The sequence below is a fragment of the Polypterus senegalus genome, chromosome 13 (assembly GCF_016835505.1).
Source record: "Polypterus senegalus isolate Bchr_013 chromosome 13, ASM1683550v1, whole genome shotgun sequence".
In the NCBI taxonomy this organism is placed as follows: Eukaryota; Metazoa; Chordata; class Cladistia; order Polypteriformes; family Polypteridae; genus Polypterus; species Polypterus senegalus.
Genome location: NC_053166.1, coordinates 136002493 through 136022090, shown reverse-complemented (window position 1 = coordinate 136022090; position 19598 = coordinate 136002493). Strand labels below are relative to the sequence as shown.

At 34.8% G+C, this 19598-nt stretch overlaps 1 protein-coding gene across 5 annotated transcripts in view; it reads right to left on the bottom strand.

Annotated features, from left to right (window-relative positions):
- Nucleotides 1-3470: 3470 nt before the first annotated feature.
- Nucleotides 3471-19598, bottom strand: part of unkl (unk like zinc finger) — a 97095-nt gene continuing 80967 nt past the window's right edge. The window contains exons 9-16 of one of the 5 annotated variants that reach the window (XM_039775705.1): nt 16215-16403; nt 12713-12775; nt 12366-12543; nt 11273-11365; nt 6060-6296; nt 5206-5396; nt 4107-4364; nt 3471-3724 (exon numbers count right to left, since the gene is read on the bottom strand). In XM_039775705.1, the coding sequence (XP_039631639.1) occupies nt 3569-3724; nt 4107-4364; nt 5206-5396; nt 6060-6296; nt 11273-11365; nt 12366-12543; nt 12713-12775; nt 16215-16403 (1365 nt within the window). In that variant the 3' untranslated portion in view covers nt 3471-3568. The remainder of the gene's footprint in view (nt 3725-4106; nt 4365-5205; nt 5397-6059; nt 6297-11272; nt 11366-12365; nt 12544-12712; nt 12776-16214; nt 16404-19598) is intronic. The other 4 variants (XM_039775710.1, XM_039775708.1, XM_039775706.1 and 1 more) reach the window with 4 other exon arrangements.

The window sequence follows — 19598 nt, the reverse complement described above, 5'->3', positions numbered from 1 at the left end:
CAAATAAATACACAATTGTTCTATAAAAAGCAGATACACATTTGCATAAATAAAAAAACAGGGGATTCCAACTGAAACAACCCCTTGTACAGCCTTTCATATAAACAACAGTAAACGTTTCAAAGTGGGTCTATTGGAAAGCTTTTAGAATTCATTACAAAAATATTGAGATCTTTGTGAAAGCATGAAGACCACCAGAGCAAAATAAAATAAGAATGTGAATGGACTGAAAAGTTTCCAGAATTAAGTTTTGAGGCCATGTTTCCAAAAATGAAGTGTGTGTACATGTCAATCAGTAATGGTAAATTAAACATATAAAAGTATGCATAGATATAAGCAAGTATAAAGGTCAGCATTCTTGGTGTTTGACTGGTTTAGCATGCTGCTACTGTTGCTAGCTACTCTTTTCCAGGTGGTGGAGATCTCCCAAGATGACAAGATGTGGCCCTGTAAGATAATCTCACTATGCTTCAAGTCTGCACTATTTCTGCAGCATCTAACAATCTGCACCTTCAAACAAGCAATTTTACCAAACTACTAGCTGAAGGCAGAAAATATGTTTGACAAACAACTTGGCAACTGGCCTCTCATCTTCTTGTCATTAAAATACCATAAAAAAAGGGGGATAATGCAGCTTTAAATGGGTATTCAGTGGAAATGAAAGAAAAGCACCCGGATTTTCAAATACAGTTACTCCTGAACACAAAACAGCAGTGCACAACCATTAATACAAAATACAGATTAGAAGGCTTACAATAAGTGACACTTTAGCACAAAAAATAAAAAAGAAACAATAAATAGTACTGTCATAAGTACTTAACTAATCATTGATCCTTATGGCCTCATAAGAATAGGAACACAAATTTAATTTCTTGCTAAATACTTCAATGTGAACTGACAAATTCAACCGCCCTGTTTGCATCTGACTGAATGTGCATCTTCTTATCATACTTTATGTATCTTCTTTGTGTACAAAACAAAGTAAAATAATAGCACACTTTGTTATTCTTATAAATACACAAGTTAATTTAAACACAACATAAAATTTGGTCATTTAAAAAAGTCATTTCTAGCCAGTTCTTGCTCAGAATGTCTAAGAATGTTAAAAATGACAGAAAACATCATTGTAAAACAGCAAAGATCTTTGGCAAAAAACTACAAATGGGTAGATGTCCATTGACATTGACAGCAAAATACATAGCAGACACATTCCCCTTAAATGTACACACAATTCTGCATGCCCGTATTCCCAAAAACGAAATATACTATACTGTATTAAGACACAGGGTTTAGCGAGCAGCCTTTAATTAAACTGTATAATGCTAATAACAGAAAATGGGTTAACTAACTGTAACTGTGGTTACATAAGTAACATAAAAAATAAAATGGCCAAATCATCTGCCCTTTATATTCTTTGCAGGAGTGTTCTTGAGAATACTTTACAAATGCCACGCTCACCACATTTCTCAAGGTATAAAAGGGATGCCACTACTTCAGAGGCCTAGCTAGAAAAATCGGCAACTGAAAATAATTGAGAGGTATAGAACAGGTGCTCCAAAGTCATTAAACATACCTGGTTAAACAAATAGCTCTATGCAATTTAAATATGTATGCCTGAGGTTTCCAGTCATTTGTTCACTTTAAACTTCTTGTTTAAAAAAAGAAATCAAATCACCCAAGCCTGCTGAATCCCTTCAGCTGAGCTGTGACATTATATTAGCTATACCATTTGCTGTTAATATGAATGGACAAATCTATGTACACAAAAATAAACAAATGAACACTAATACATGTTGTGAACACAGTAGTAGGTCATTGAAATTTGTTTAACCTAAACATTTTACACGGTCATATTTGACAACACATAATACATATAAACACTATTAATTTTGTCTGTTAGGACAGTACAGTCATCACTTTATCAAAAGTGTACAAACAGTGCCAGTTCTTACATATACAGTAAAGATTTTTTTCCTGAATTGTAAACTCCTAACAAGGTAAACTGTAGATGGTCAGATTTTCTTTTCCTAATTCTTATTGATACTGTAAATACAAAACTTAGTATGACTGTCACAATGCACCATTGCCTAATGAACGTTCTTCAGAAAGGTAACAGGATTAAGCTTGAGATCTAGAAGTTTACAACTTGGCTTCCACTTACATTCTCAATCATTAAAATATTTCCTAATTGAGTCTGTTACAAATTAAAATACACTATCTCAGATTTTTTTTTTTTTTTGCAGAATTTGGTACAAGCTTGTAAACACCTGTATCCATTTTATCACAATCTTGCATTAGCAATAAATGCTGTAATTCAATTTTGTTGAAGGCAAGGCACTTAAAATGAGTGGCCATGTAGCAGTTACACTCAAAATAGTTTAGAGATGCTAGGAGTTATACAAAACAAAGTTTTAAGAAAATAGCCACAGACTACTGCAACAGTGCTGTATGTGGCAGCAAGAAGTAAAAAGCTGGTTCCTCCAAGAAAACAAACAACTAGAAATGGCAATTTAATTCCTAAATTCTTTAGCATATGTGCCTTAATGATATCATTCTAACTGCTGGTTATGCTTGTAAGCATTAAAAGTTTGCACTTAATTTTAAATTCAAAAATGTAAAAATCCTAAGCAAGTTCAACAATACTATTATTCATTTAATAAGTACTATTTTTAGAATATGAAAATTTTAACAATATATCTACTATACCATGATTCAACAGTAAGAAACTGAATATGAAAAAATCTATTATGTTTCACAGTACACAAACTAAGCTTCATTATAGCATATTTAGAAGAAACAAATAAGGGAAAAAACTACCTAAGCAGCTTAAAGCAAATTTCTATTATAACCTCTAACAAATCCCAATGTTAACAAAGTGCTTTTACAAGAAAATGAACCTTCTTCACATAAATAGTAGCGATAAACATGTTAGACTGATACATTACCTGGGAGCAAAAGCCAATAAAATGAAATGTAGAACATTAAAGAAGAGAAGGGAAAAATGAGTCCCTTCCCCACTAAGACTTTCTGGAAATGCAGAACAAGACAGCTAAAACAGGCGTAAAAATGAAAGCATTCTACCAAGCAAAACGCTTTGTCTTAAACTTGAGCTTTAGCAGTATCCTTCTGCTGAGTGTTTTGCATGGGAAACATCATAAGCAAGTGCAAAACTAGCCCATGTGTAGGAAGAGCTTTAATTTCAACCTCTTCACTACATGCAGGACACGTGAGAAAAGGGGCAAGTGGTTATGGGTGTAAATATTCCAAACCTGCCAAGTGCATAACAGCATGCTTTATGTCAAAGATGAATTCCTTCGGAAAATGCTGCACATCTTTGACACTGCATAACATGTAGCATCCTTATTGAAGGCATCAATGTATCAGTCTAACATATTCAATTATATTAAAAAAATTATCAAATCTAGTTGCAATACTGAAAACACAAAATGCTATGTTTAAACGTTTAGCATTATATATATATATATACACATATATATAGATATATATATATATATTAGTAGTTCTTCAAAGGGCTATATCAAGAAATAGTACCTTATATTTCATTATATCACCACTTCAAAATTTTTGAATTACAGTAAGGACATTCTGTTTTGCTAGATGCGCAGTTTTCACAGAGTACATAATGCTGGCATGGTTGTAGAACTATGCAACGATCATGATTTTGGCAAACTATACATTTCTTTGACTGCAGCTGATAAATAACCTGCATAATGACAGAAAAGAATTGTTAGTTGGAATCAATAACAACAATACTTGATAATGTCATTTTGCTGCACAGGTTTTTCCATCTTTAGTTTTTCGCAAGATGATTTTTTTTAAAACAGAAATGAATACAACAAAACTGTACCCTATTGGAATCCATGGGGACCTGACCAAGTATAAAGAGAGCACAAAATTAGTATGTACTATTTTAAACAATTGCATGGCTGTCTGGTACATGCACATTTCAAGCTCAAATTTGAAAAATGTAGGAGTGGTGAAGCAGCCAAATTATTCTGAGTAGTTGGTGATCCCATTAATAATGCAACTTACCAACAAAACTATGATAAGCTTGGATAAATAGCCTATTAAGAATGTTTGCTTACCCCATCTATTAGGTCTATATCAGCTCTCAGCTGGCTCTGAATGGAGTGAAGCTTTGGTAAAGGAAGTTTATTGATATCTCCATAACTCTGTAAAAAGGGCAAATTAGGAGATCTGCACATTGTGTCAAAGTCCTCCTGTAGTTTCTTTAGCTTATGCTCTGCTTCCTCCTTTTGCTGTATGGCTATCTGAAGCTCTGCCTCGGCTGATTTTGCTTGATCTTTTGCTTCTTGAACTTCTTTCTGCCAAGCATCACAAGCCTGAGAAGAAAAATAATGCAAGATTATAGATGTGTCTATAAAGTATTCCAAATTACTTAAGAATGGTAACAAAGTATCACTGTATTACATTAAAAATATATACAACAAACAAGTCCATTTATGTTAAATGAATGCACATTTTCAGGATATCTTCAAGGAATATTATACATTAAAAAGACAGCCTAAGATTCAATCTTTGCAATGTCAACCACATGTACGGTTAAACAGTGATATTGATTTTCCTATCTAAAAGTGTAAAGAAAATAATATTTCAAATATACTTTAAGTAATGTAGCAACAATGCACAATTTAATATGTGCATATTTCAAAAAAGGCAAAACTACCTGGTAGTAACAATGGAATCTACCCAAAACATGAGAATTTTTTTGCCAATGCCATGCAATCTTAAATTATTAGACCTCCTCAATGAAAATCTGTGACAAAAGCCAGAAGCCATTTACAGACAGCATCCTTAGGTACTACATTTAAAAATTAGTCTACAACCTCTTTTAGAAGGTGAATAATGCCCCCTTGTGGTTTATCAACTCTATTTCAAGTGCAAGTTTCTTGCCACATGTGCTTACAGCGAATTTCTTATCTTGCATGTCTGATGAACATGAAATATAACACAGAAATATAAAATTGTACACATTTTTTCTGAAGCTACAAAGCTTTATGCTAAAATCAACATCTTCTCTTGCCTGGAAAAAGAAAGCAATTACAGTACAGCTAAGTAACAAAAAACTGGCTAATGAATTCACACACAATACTCTTATTATTCAAAAGGGAAATGCACAGCCTAGGACATTTACTTTACAGTATTAAAAGGCTGAGAACCAACCTGTTTAACTTGCTGCCAGGAATCCTCCCATTGTTTAATCTTTCTTTTTGCTTCATCGAGTTCCCTTCTGAGTTTTGTGAGGTCTGTGCTGTTTGAACTTGTTGTTGTCACATTGCTAAAAACCGGTGATGGACTAGGAGAGAAGCTTCCACTTGCAAAATCCCAAATGCTGCCCGCACCACCATTTAAACCTGAGAAAAAGGATGAAACATACTGAATAAGCAAGTAGAATCTTGGAACTAAACAAAAAGAAGTAGGAATGTGTTTTCTTTTTTGGTAGCACCTTTCATAGGGGAGAAACAATTTCAGAGTGCTTATACAAGTAGAGTGCAAATGTTTAGATAATCTAATGCTGCAATTTGGGTCAATAAAGATTAAGTGACTTTAATATCATACATTGAATTAATTGGGTGAAGTGAACTTTATCCATCCATCCATCCGGTCACGGTGAAGCTGGAGCATAACAAGGTAAAAGGTAGTAACAATCCCTGGACAGAGCATTAGCCAAAACAGTGGGAGCACATATACTCACAAATATACACTAGGGACCAATTTAGCATCGCCAATCCTCCTAACCAACATGTCTTTAGACTGTGAAAGAAAAAAGGAGCACAAGGAGGAATCCTACACAGACATGGGGAGAACACTACCATAGAGCCACCAAGTGAAATTTATTTACAACCTAACTACCTAATCACAGAGCCTCTGTAACAAAGCTACACTAAAAAGTACACTTAAAATATTTTTACTTTAATACTATGCATTTATAATATAGAATCTTACAAAATTAAACCACTGTAAAAGAGCACAAGTTAAAATTTATTGAAAACAGAATGTAAATGCTATAGCCATACCTAAGGAGTTCTGTGAGGATGCAGAAGTGCCTAAAAGTCCGTGATCTGAAATGCCAGTCTGATGTGACTGCTGTTGTTGATGTGGGGTCATTCCAGCAGAAAGTAATGACTGAGAGAAGGACTGTGACAAAGAGCTTAGTGGAGAAGCTGACAGAGAAGACGAAGAGTGCAGTGAAGAAGAACGGGCAAGAGAACCAGGTATATTTACAGGAGCAGAACCTCCCAATAATCTCTGACCTGCAAAGGGAAGGGAAAGTTTTACTGCATCAAAATATGGAATACAAAATTAGCTTTTATCACACTGTACTGAACTTTAATAGAGATGAGAAATCAAACACCATGTTTTACTATTGGGAAAAAAAGACTAAGAAAACATTATTAACTGGATTGAAATCAGGAGCTCAACTACACCAATCTAAGACAGCCTCCCCCCTCACTATTTATTTCATGTTGATTTTAAAAAAGTGTTCCATGACAAACTCTTGGACAAGATGAGACACTGACCAATGTGCATGTTGGCACACATAGGAAAACAATGTAAAATGCTTCTAACTCAAAGGTCGGCAGTTACATCTATACGAATAAAAGGCAAAGCCCTCACTGACTCACTCACTCACTGACTCATCACTAATTCTCCAACTTCCTGTGTAGGTAGAAGGCTGAAATTTGGCAGCTTACTTACAAAAGCTGGGCAGGTTTCATTTTGAAATTATACGCATAATGGTCATAACTGGAACCTACTTTTCTCCATATACTGTAATGGACAGTTCAGCTCGATGGCCGTGGGGGCCAGAGTTGCATGTGACATCATCACGCCTCCCACGTAATTACGTGAAATGACTGTGAATGCAGTACGTAGAAAACAAGGAAGAGCTCCAAAGAGCGCTGAACAAAAAACGCCATTTCACAATTGAGAAGGCAGCAAAAGATTATGAAGCGAGTGACGCATACAAGCATATTCATAAGTGCATCTACTGCGGAAACAAAGCACGGTGTGAACCGTAAGTTTAAATTAAGTTTATAGACACACTCCCGCTGCCGTTTGTCATTACTACGACGAATATGGTATTCGTGAGATACAAGTTTAATGAGAAGACACGAGGTATAAACGAGACTTTGGATCACTTTGTAACGGAGTTAAAATCGCTGTAGCAAGAAACTTTTAAGTGCCGGGTCTTAGCTAACATTAAATAAAGCCGTTGACATCGCAAGATCACACGAGCACAGCTGAGAAGCTTCGATGCATGTACTCAGAGTGGCTCACGTTAACTGACTTTGCAGGACTGGAAAAGATTAAATTAAGGTCATAAACACGCTACCGCTAAATTAATTGCAGGCAATTTCCACAACTTAATACCGGGAATGCCTGTTGAACATCTTACATTTACACGAGTACCGATTTGGGTGGTGAAAACTTCGATGAATGAAGCCTGTTATCTTTACAACGGTTGACAAACACGGAATGTAACTTGAAAACAACACACCTTCTCCAAATACGAACCTGATTGAAAGAAATAATGATAATCAAATCCTTGATGACAGCAACACTCATAACGGTCAGAAAACTATTACATTGACAATCATGTTACACTATTTTTAAAATGTTTCCTTTTCTTAGCACAAGCACAGCTGAGAAGCTTTGATGCATGTACTCTGCATTAAAAAAAATAACGCATTTAATCACACTTTGCATTTCAAGCAAAGGGGAACATTTGTCAATGCATGATTTCCTGGTACATCGATTACATTGATGCACACATCAGAGCTACAAAAATGGAAGAGTCGGAAGAAAGCGCGTTGCTAGGAGTGATCGGAGGCAAATTTCATTTCAAAAGTCTACCCAACGGAAGCCTTGATAAAAGCGTGGTTTTGTGCAAACTGTGCAAAAATGAGTTTGCATACCACCGAGGCACTTCAACCTTACGGTACCATCTACAGTGGTGTGAAAAACTATTTGCCCCCTTCCTGATTTCTTATTCTTTTGCATGTTTGTCACACAAAATGTTTCTGATCATCAAACACATTTAACCATTAGTCAAATATAACACAAGTAAACACAAAATGCAGTTTTTAAATGATGGTTTTTATTATTTAGGGAGAAAAAAAAATCCAAACCTACATGGCCCTGTGTGAAAAAGTAATTGCCCCCATGAACCTAATAACTGGTTGGGCCACCCTTAGCAGCAATAACTGCAATCAAGCGTTTGTGATAACTTGCAATGAGTCTTTTACAGCGCTCTGGAGGAATTTTGGCCCACTCATCTTTGCAGAATTGTTGTAATTCAGCTTTATTTGAGGGTTTTCTAGCATGAACCGCCTTTTTAAGGTCATGCCATAGCATCTCAATTGGATTCAGGTCAGGACTTTGACTAGGCCACTGCAAAGTCTTCATTTTGGTTTTCTTCAGCCATTCAGAGGTGGATTTGCTGGTGTGTTTTGGGTCATTGTCCTATTGCAGCACCCAAGGTCGCTTCAGCTTGAGTTGACGAACAGATGGCCGGAAATTCTCCTTCAGGATTTTTTGGTAGACAGTAGAATTCATGGTTCCATCTATCACAGCAAGCCTTCCAGGTCCTGAAGCAGCAAAACAACCCCAGACCATCACACTACCACCACCATATTTTACTGTTGGTATGATGTTCTTTTTCTGAAATGCTGTGTTCCTTTTATGCCAGATGTAACGGGACATTTGCCTTCCAAAAAGTTTAACTTTTGTCTCATCAGTGCACAAGGTATTTTCCCAAAAGTCTTGGCAATCATTGAGATGTTTCTTAGCAAAATCGAAACAAGCCCTAATGTTCTTTTTGCTTAACAGTGGTTTGCGTCTTGGAAATCTGCCATGCAGGCCATTCTTGCCCAGTCTCTTTCTTATGGTGGAGTCGTGAACACTGACCTTAATTGAGGCAAGTGAGGCCTGCGGTTCTTTAGACATTGTCCTGGGGTCTTTTGTGACCTCTCGGATGAGTCGTCTCTGCGCTCTTGGGGTAATTTTGGTCGGCCAGCCACTCCTGGGAAGGTTCACCACTGTTCCATGTTTTTGCCATTTGTGGATAATGGCTCTCACTGTGGTTCGCTGGAGTCCCAAAGCTTTAGAAATGGCTTTATAACCTTTACCAGACTGATAGATCTCAATTACTTCTGTTCTCATTTGTTCCTGAATTTCTTTGGATCTTGGCATGATGTCTAGCTTTTAAGGTGCTTTTGGTCTACTTCTCTGTGTCAGGCAGCTCCTATTTAAGTGATTTCTTGATTGAAACAGGTGTGGCAGTAATCAGGCCTGGGGGTGGCTACGGAAATTGAACTCAGGTGTGATACACCACAGTTATTTTTTAACAAGGGGGCAATTACTTTTCACACAGGGCCATGTAGGTTTGGATTTTTTCTCCTAAATAATAAAACCATCATTTAAAAACTGCATTTTGTGTTTACTTGTGTTATATTTGACTAATGGTTAAATGTGTTTGATGATCAGAAACATTTTGTGTGACAAACATGCAAAAGAATAAGAAATCAGGAAGGGGGCAAATAGTTTTTCACACCACTGTAAATGCAAAACATGTTACAGCGAGCACAGAAACTGTGTATGCGGTTAGCACTAGCAGTACGAGTTCGAGTACCAACAAAAGGTGTCGGCAGCCGAACCCTCATGAAATGACTGGCTTCAGGACCAAAATTAGTAAGTCAACATCTGTCAAACTTACAAATTCTCTCGCAAAATGGATTGCTTTGGACTGTAGACCACTAACAGTGGTGGAAGATAGGGGGTTAGAAAATGTGCTACAGTTAGCGTCAGGGGATCCAACTTTACAACTGCCGCGCCGAAAGACTATTTCAAGTAAAATTCAACAGCTTTATGACACTGAAAAGCAAGCAAAATCAGATGCATTACAGAGAGCGGACTTTGTGGCTCTTACTGGGGATCACTGGACTTCCGTGACCATTAGTAATTCTAATTACATCTAATTACAAAATGTTTAATGATCACACTGTTTTAGCCTAATGTGCAAAATAATTTTGGCTAAGGTTATTTAGAGTTTAAAGGTGAAGCTGGTCAAGTTACCTTTTATGTTTCTGCCTTATTTTTTAAGAAGAAAAACTGCACTTTATGTTGAAATTTTTGATATTATTTAAAGACAATACCATTCTGAAAATGTACTTAAAGTACTTAAAATACCACTTTATTTTTAAGTCTGCCCAATTTTAGCCAGGAATGATATTTTTGTTTCTGTTTTGAATTGAAATGCAGTTTAAATGCATTTTTTTTTCAGAAATTAAAAGAGCTTGAGTTTACAATATTCATGTCCATGTCTATTATTTGATTCTGTCGCCCACTAAAACCCTTTTAAATTAAAAAAAAAACTTGTGATTTGGGGCAAATTTTCTTGTGTGATTACATACGATTAATCAAGATTAATTAATGACACAGCCTCTAATTAATTAGATTAATTTTTTTTAATCGAGTCCCACCCCTTATATATATATATATATATATGCCAGCAACACTCATGACAATGACAACACAATTACATTGTCAATCATGTTACGTTATTATTACTTCTTTAACACACTACTTCTCTGCTGCGAAGTGCTGGTATTTTGCTAGTCATTAATAAATGTGAGTTAGCCTCTTCCAGAGCTGGCCACAAATTCTTGCCATGACACTAGCTCTATGTGATTTCAAAGATAAAAAGGCATGCTTTGGTTTGCCACCAGTTACCTGATTATTGTAAAATCTCACTATAGCCTTTTTCTTGTATGCAGACTAAACATAAGCCAGAAATCTAACTTTGTAATGTAATAAATTTCGAACCTGCTTGAACAGAGTTGTGGGAAGTGCTGAAGCCTAACCCAGCCAGCATAAGGCGCAAGGTAAAACCAAACCCTGGACAGAGCATCAGTTCATCACAAGGTGAACACACACACCCAACTACACACTAATGCCAATTTGGTACTGCCAATCTACCTAACCTGCACGTCTTTGGACTGAGGAAGGAAACAATGTAGTACAACAATTCCAGGAAGAGCTAAATATTTTTAAAGATTGGCTTTGCAACTTGATGCATTTTCAGATGTTTTATTAGAAATAACACAGTGAAATGATACGAAAAGACAATGTTTGTTTTGCCAATACTGTAATAAAAATATATCAAAGGCTGTGGTTTAATATTGTATCAGTGCTCTTGCAAGACCCTACAATTCACACAAATTCTTACTTGATAATCCAATATCGCTATTTTCTGTTTCTTCTAGTTCTTTATCAAGTGATGCTACGTTGATGTCACTAAAATTCAGATCTAGAGCAGAACCTAAAAATAAGCAACAAAGCGTGAACAAAATGTTAAATCAAGGTAAAATAGTAGTACAACATTTTACATTGCGTTCAAAGTTTAAAGTAGTTCAAATAAATTGCAGGCTGTCAGTATTGCTCAGTGGTATGCATATCACAGAGAAACTTTGCATATTGCATTTTATTAAACCCTGCACACTGAAATGATCACATTTTATTCAAAAGGCATTTGCATAATATATATCCCCTCAACACTAATGTTTCTAGTTTCCTACTTTATAGTATACCTCACATCTTCCAAAACACCTTGATGTTTGTAGACTGTAGAGTAAGATCCCTGTAATGAATAGAGGAAGATTATTTCCTGACTTGTTTCAAATTTAGACAGGTGCACTTTTCTTTTTTCCTCAGTTTTAGCCAGATATACAGGTAAATGGTTAGACAGTAAACAGCACTGCTATGGCAACTGGTACTATAGGATTTGCTTGTTAGCTCAGAATCCCTCTCCAGCAAAAATGTTGGCAAGTCAGGGACTATCTGGACCCTGAAAGATTAAATCAGTGAAACAATGGGATCTTAATGAGCTGAAACTGAGAAAAAAGAGACCCTCCTAGCCTTTCTCTTTCCCACCACCCCCAAAATACAAAATTTAGCTTATTTAAAAAAAAAAAAGTAAAAAACACATTAAAGATGGAAGACATAGATGCTGCATCACAGGCTCTCCTCACCTGAATTGATTACCAGCCCTGCTGACTCACACTGCTGCTGCTGTCACTACCTCAGTTGCTCCTTCACACGCCCATTTAAACACATACTCCTCCACATACTCCATTTGCTTACAACAAACCCTCATCATGTGGGGACAGATATTGCAGTAACAAAGTATAGGCTTCTTCCCTTGCTAGCAGTCTATTCCCAATGTAGTATATTTCTAGCACTATGGAAACTTCTTTTACTTTGAACAAAAATACATTTAAAACAAACTCTGAACATCCAACATTGGAAATATTCATATTTACCTATTACTGATTCAACAGTATTGCTGCCAGGATAAAAAGGTGTCGCTTTGGCATTCATTGTTGAGAGCGTGGTTGGGGAGGAACTGTCTGATCCAATACTAGATGCTAAGCTGGAAGTTATACTAGAAGTGATGCTTGATGCCAGTGGGTTTGCCACTGAAAATACACATATAAGGTTCTAAAAATAAAGAAAAAAATCAAGTCTTATTTTAGTAAAGAGAATGCTCATATCCAGGACACTTCTGGACTGTGGCTGGACTAAAAACTTCAAATTTATAGATACCTATTCTCTAGATACCTTCACTCAAAAGTATGTTAGCTTACAGAGTGTATGGCTGATTGATTACCTGTTTGTCTTGGTCATTCAGTTTTTGACTATTGTCCAGTGAATGGCTTTTCAGACTCTTTGTCTAAAAGCAGAACAGAAAAAAAAAATACAAACTATAGCAAAAGTTATAAATAGCCATTCAGTAAGAAAAATATATATACAGTATATATAATTCTATGTAATTGTTAGGGAATTTTTGTTTCTTAGATTATTTAAACCACTTTAAACTGAAAAAATTCTATTTACATTAAGAGATACTAGAATTTTTTTTTTTAAAGTCACTGTATATCCTCGCTGATCATAATTAAGTTTTGTTTCCAAATTCACATGATAGTCGCACATTTTACTCTTCACTTCCACATCTTTATTTTTTGCAACAATAAAGTTTCCATTGTACCTTCTCAAATCTATTAAAATCTCACAAAATCAGTTATGACAGTCATTTTCCCATACATAGTGCAAATATTCGGTATTTAAGATGTGACATCAAGAATTATTGTAAGCAAAGATGTATCAGGACATAATTCAAATGTTTCACAGTCGGTGGTTTAATGATAATACTTAGTGCATATTGTGAATATGAGTGAAGCACTGGGTACTTATTACATTCCTGACACTTGGCATACCTGGTTGTATTTCTTATACCCAGAAATTACAGGAACTGAAACCTGATAACGGGTGCTAGACCCTCACAAGTTTAAAAAAAAACAAAAAAAAAAAAAAAACACAAATGCATTAGTCATATTCTTTAGTGCAAATGTGTTTTATTTTTTGATGGAGAGTTCTAAGGAAGCAAGGCAATCTTACTATAACAACATGCAAAGAGAGCTATATCCAAAGAGGGATATTTTTAGAACTTTGAGGAAAATATTTAATTTTTGTTTTCAAATTATGATTAAAATAGAGAGCAAATAACATTACCCTGTAGCAACAATAAGCAGCATCCACTGTTACACATGCCTTTACAAATTATGAATGACAGGTGTGCTGGTGTGTAAGTGAAGATCTTGTGTTTTATCCAAATTAGAAAGAATCAACATACCTGACTAGATATATTTTCTCTGCATACTCCATACTGGAACTTCACATTTTTTAGTAAATTGGTATGTCTATACTGGACATACATTTTAGAGAACCATAAACTTTATAACCATAAACATTAACTACTTTAAGGAATGAGTATATGCATCTAAAGGGTTACCAATGATGCCTCATAGCTTCAGGCAACTGAACCAAATCCCTGCCTGGGCACTGTCTGAATGGAGTTTGCAAGTCCTTCTAATGGTATTGCTGGTTTTCTCCCACATAACAAAGACATCCAAGTTAGGTTAATCAATGACTCATTAGGCCCTGTGTTAAAGAGATCTGACTGTGTTCCTTGCAAGGATATTTTTTAGAAGCCTGTGGACCTGCTTTAACCTGCTTTCATGGAACTCCACTGGAAAACTTTCTGATTTGATATACTTTATTAATAGCTAAGGAGAAATGGTTATTCTATATGACCTTTGGTAGTAAAGATAGGTCAGCCATTGTACAGCTCCCCTTGAGCGACTTTTAGGTTAATTAAGGGACTTGTTCAAGAGCCCAACAGAGCAGGATTCATTCTGACAGTAACAGGATTTGAAATGACAAACATTGATACTAGTGCAGATTCATAGCCGGACAGCCACCACTTTACATGACAGACAGCAATCTAACTACAATAAACAGATTCTGTGGCAATTACTAGAAGATCTGCAACTACTAAGTGCTCTACAAACTTCACTTACTTTTGCACATGAAGGAATATTTATAATTATTATTTTCTTTAATATATGTACCAATTATTATAAATAATTCACAGTTAGGAAACTTAACCCTGCTTCCTTTAGTAAAATTAGGGCTAGGTTCTATTTAGTGTTGTACAGAAATTATGTAATGTTTGAAGAACTATGGATTCATAAATGTTCAAGCACTACATTGTATAAGTTTATATTGTGTTCATAAGAATAGCTTATAAAAACTTTGAAATCACTTCAGTTTGGCTAGGCACCTCCTGACTCAGCAGTATGAGAAAACTCCCACATATGATATACCACTCAACTCACCTTTGTGTATAGTTATACAAGACATTGCTGTGTTTATTATTGGCACTCTATACACAAAAAAATGCCCTATTTTTTAGATCAGATTGTGTGAAGGAAATTTCACCTTTATTATAAAGAGTACACAAGTAGGTGTCTTCAGCAAAAATGATCAAAAGGACTTGAGGTTGTACATGCCACATCAACCAACCTCAGGGCTTCACCCTAATGGGATACTAGGAGTCAAAAAAAAAAAAAAACTTTGAAAACCTGGGGATCAGTATTATTGGCAAGATGAATGTCATTTTATGCTACTGTATTTCCAGGTTGCTGACCATGAATATGATATTTTGATTATTTGATTCTTTACCAGTAGTCCTAACCCTCTAAAAGCCACTTACAGAAAGTTAAAAATGAGAAAATTCAAAGATAAGCATAAGGGGTATTATTTCAGACTATTCTAACATCAGTGATTATGAATATGAGTTTTTTTCCAAAATATTTGATACAAGTATTCTTGTTTATTATGTACTTCTACCTCAAGGTAAATCATTGCATTAACTGTAAACACACTGAATTAAGGTGGCCTATGCTAATTCAGACTTTTTAAAGAGTTAAATAAGTGCATAAAAGAGGTATGAGCCTGCAACACTTATATTACTTCCATTACAATCAATCTTCCAGCACCCTTCCTGGAGTGCTACTTTGTGCAGGTAAGTAATTGCCTGAATTTCCACATGAACAATTAATATACAGACGCATGTAATTGTTTTCAGTTGCTGAAGAAATGGGTTATTTTTTGGTCAAGACAGAAGCAGTCTAGCATAATTAAATAATTTGATGTGCAGCTCAGTCAATATACTTAATCTACTGTATAATAAAAGTCAAACACTGGTGTCAGAATATAACAAAGCACTCGAGAAAAGATTTGAAAGAAAAAAAATGAAACAATTCTAACGTAATGAACTAGAAAATGCACTTTTCATATAAAACACATCTGTATGTTTTTCTGCAATACAAAGTCCTGATTTCACCACACTAATACCACCATACATTTAGCAATAACAAAGTAAATAGTTATTACCTCATAATAAAGTAACCCAAGGTAAAAATGATAATAGTTGTGTATTAATATGTCACTCTGGTATGTTCACCGAGCTGATAAAATGCACAAGTACCAATCTGAGGCAATCTGAACGTTTAAAATGAATGTGACGTGGCATTAAAAAAACACTTGAAAGTCAGAGATCTAAAAACAAAAGAGTTTTTACCAATGGGCTTTATTTGCTTTCATGTATTGCTAATCATTTTGTACTCTAGCTGTTTATAAGTATACCAAAACTCTCCTAAATGACAGTGGATACCCCTTGTCAATGACTGAGTGTAACGGAAGACTAAGCTCAAGGATTCATTATCTGGGGGTTGGGGGAGATAAAAGAAAAATGAATCTTTATATACCTGATCCTCGCGTTCAAAGCCAGGTGCTTTTGGATAGTGAGATGTCGGAGATGATACATTGGACGTTGCGGATTCTGAACATAAGCTACCATTAGTAAAGGATTTGGGCCTGCTGATGGGTCCAATAGGGGATAATGAGCTGTTGCTTCCTGAGCTTGATGTAACAGTTGGACTACTAGAGCAAGAAACCTAAAGGGAAAAAGTACAGAGGTTCTTAAATAGGCTTCTCTACTACCGATTTAAGCCTTCTGTTCTTGTTCTGCCCCTAATAAGAGATAGTACTGGATAATTCCTTGGCAGGAAATTCTATTTTATCTTAAGAGTAGCTTAGTAATGGGGCAAAATAAGAAACCATATACATACATAAATTTTGTAAAGAAGGAAAAAAAAAAAAAACTTTTTACACAGACAATTTTTCAATTTTTTTTTATGTTTTCCCTCAGTCATGTTAATCATAACTATACAGTCTTAAAGTCTCTATCTATCTATCTATCTATCTAACAGATTAAAACTGTTTATTACAAAATTAAACCTAAAACTGTAAAACTTGTGTGGCCTATTCTTTTCCTAATGCATAAGATTCTTGGTTTGTGTCTTTCTGTAGAATTATTGTTTTTTAACCTAAGCCTACACTAAAAGGTATGACTGCTGTTGTAGAAGAAAGACTATGTATGTACCTTATAAATACAGTGGCTAAAAACCTAACACATGATTAATTTATTCTACCAAAGACCATCACAAACATAGCAGCCATAAAACATTATCCAAGTTGATTTCAAATAAATTAATAAAAACACTGCTTGCTTTTCTCTCTTTTCAACTTGATAGGTTTTCAGATGTCAGATTACAGGGTGACACAAAATGAAGTATTGATTTCAGGTTTAACTTATTGGGAATACTGGTATTTCTTGAAGTTCTCCTAAATAAATAAGCTTTATACCAAATATTGATGACACTTTTACATTCATGAATAGTTCAAGAATATCTAAGTAACTTATTTAAGATTATTGCATAAAGAAGGTTCAACTTTATACATGCATTTTAAATGCATGCTAATATCTAAAATACCCTAGAGGATACTAAACAATCAGTTTAGTTTATCTCATTCTGGGCCAAACTACTCAGATCTTGCTCGTTGATGAGAAAGTACATTTATTCACATTTTTATTAATAGCTATATATTTACGATAAGGGAAGTCCAAACGATCTGAAGATTTTTTAGCGTATAATTTTACCATGGAGAAAACATACTTGAAAAGGACAGTGGTTCTGGATATGAGAATACGTAGATTAATTCCATACTAACATTTCAGTATAACCATGAACAACTCACATACAGCATTGGCACTGCAAACTTAAACACCCTTAAAATTTAAGGATAAGCTTTCATTTTTGTCTGTTACTATATACTATGCTAACCATCAAAAATCATGATTTTACTTCTAAAAGGATGAGAAAAATCTTATACATTACATTGCACAGACAAGGAATTATAAAAATATGCCTCTTGAAATATCATTGGCATTCTGTAATATCTGAGGAACATAAAGTACTACAAACATAGATGTTCCTTTTTTATAATTGCAATGGAGAATTCAATATCTAATGTTATCAATGAACAGGTCAATTTGTTTTGTGGGTACCTCCCACTGAAACTTGGAAAAATAAGGAATAATCTGAAAAGTTATTACAAAAAACAATAAAAAAAGTTTACTCCACAGGTACCCTTTGCTCAACAATCTGCAATTGCAGTTCCAATGAGCAAATATTTTTTTATTCAGCTCTTTATTTAACATAATTTACAAGGCTAAGTAGACTACACCAGAAGCTAAAATGAAGCAGAGATATCTACAAGCAAGTAGATGTATGCCTCTGACTTTTTAGAATTTCATAGATTACACCAGAGTTGCAGGGATTCCAAACACTGAGTAGACATCATAAAAAGAAAATTTGTAAAAGACAAGTACTGACTTCAAATCTGGGTAAACAAGTAGAAAACATAGTTTAATGTAGATAACCTGACAGTTATACAACATGGCAAATAAGCATTAAATATAAATAAGATGGGTGATGCTGATCAACAGGAAACGATCTTTGAAAAAACTTGGTTTACACGGATAAAACATTCTAATCATCAGCAACTGAATAGGCAAAAATGTTAGGTTATACTGTAAAAACTGCTTAATATAAATCTGTATAAGGTGCTAGTCAGACTGCATCTGGGGTATTATGTGCCATTCTGGTCATCATGCAAAAAAAAAAAAAAAAAAGATATATTAGCTTTCGAAGCTGTTGACAGAAGAGCAACTAAGTATATGGTATGGCTAAAGGGAATCCCACTCTAAGAAGCTGAGAAATTAAACCTTGTTAATCTTCCATCTGCATTCTTTCAATTAAACAGCGATTCATATACTCACGGACACAAATGAAAATTAAAGGGAAGGTTAAGGCAGAAGTCAAAAAACACTTCTTCATACAAAGGATCATAGAAATCTGGAAAAAATGACCAAGTTGTATAGTGAAATCAAAATCTTAGACAACTTTTAAAAAGTACCGCATGTAAACGAGGTTAACAAACTGAATGTTCTCTACTTATTTGTCACACTTCTTACATTCCGACAACAGCAGCAAGGGATGCAGAAACAACCAACTGCCATGATTCATCATTATATATGTATTTTTTCCTTGATTCATTACATAATATCTTACACACCTAAACTCAACAACATACCACTCTTACACCACTAATTCTTTTTTGGGGGTTAAGCCTATCCCAGGAGAAAACAGCCAAGAAAAGGGGATCAGTTTATTGCAGGGGCTGATAAAGTGTTAAATATGATTCCAATATAATGGGAATTAGAACACTCTAAATTAGTTGTAACTTGTTCCCATAAACACATAAACTGAAAACTACAGATGTTACCATTAAAAGACTTATTCAATTTTTATCCACGTCCTGCAAATCTTTTAAACTACATTATCATGTCTTATGACTCCAAATTGCATTACTACAACTGTAACACACAGTGTGTAAGGTTTCTCATTTCTAATTTTAAAGTCATATTTTTACAAACTTCACTACATGATGCAACATGATACTTCAGTAACTACTGAAGACAAGTTTTTTAGAGGTATGGGTATATTTCATCACTAAAATTAACCTTCAGAAATGTACCTTTAAAACGCCTTAAAACAGAAGTAAATTGTGAAACACAGATTTTGTTTCTATGTTCCAATGTTCCAAATTATGCAACAAAGAAGCAGATACAATAAATTTTCCAAACTACAGATCTCATACATATATACATCACTACTAAATCGCTGTGCTTAAATTATTCTTGAAAAGACAAAATATGATGATGTTTAGCAATTGCACTTAGTTTT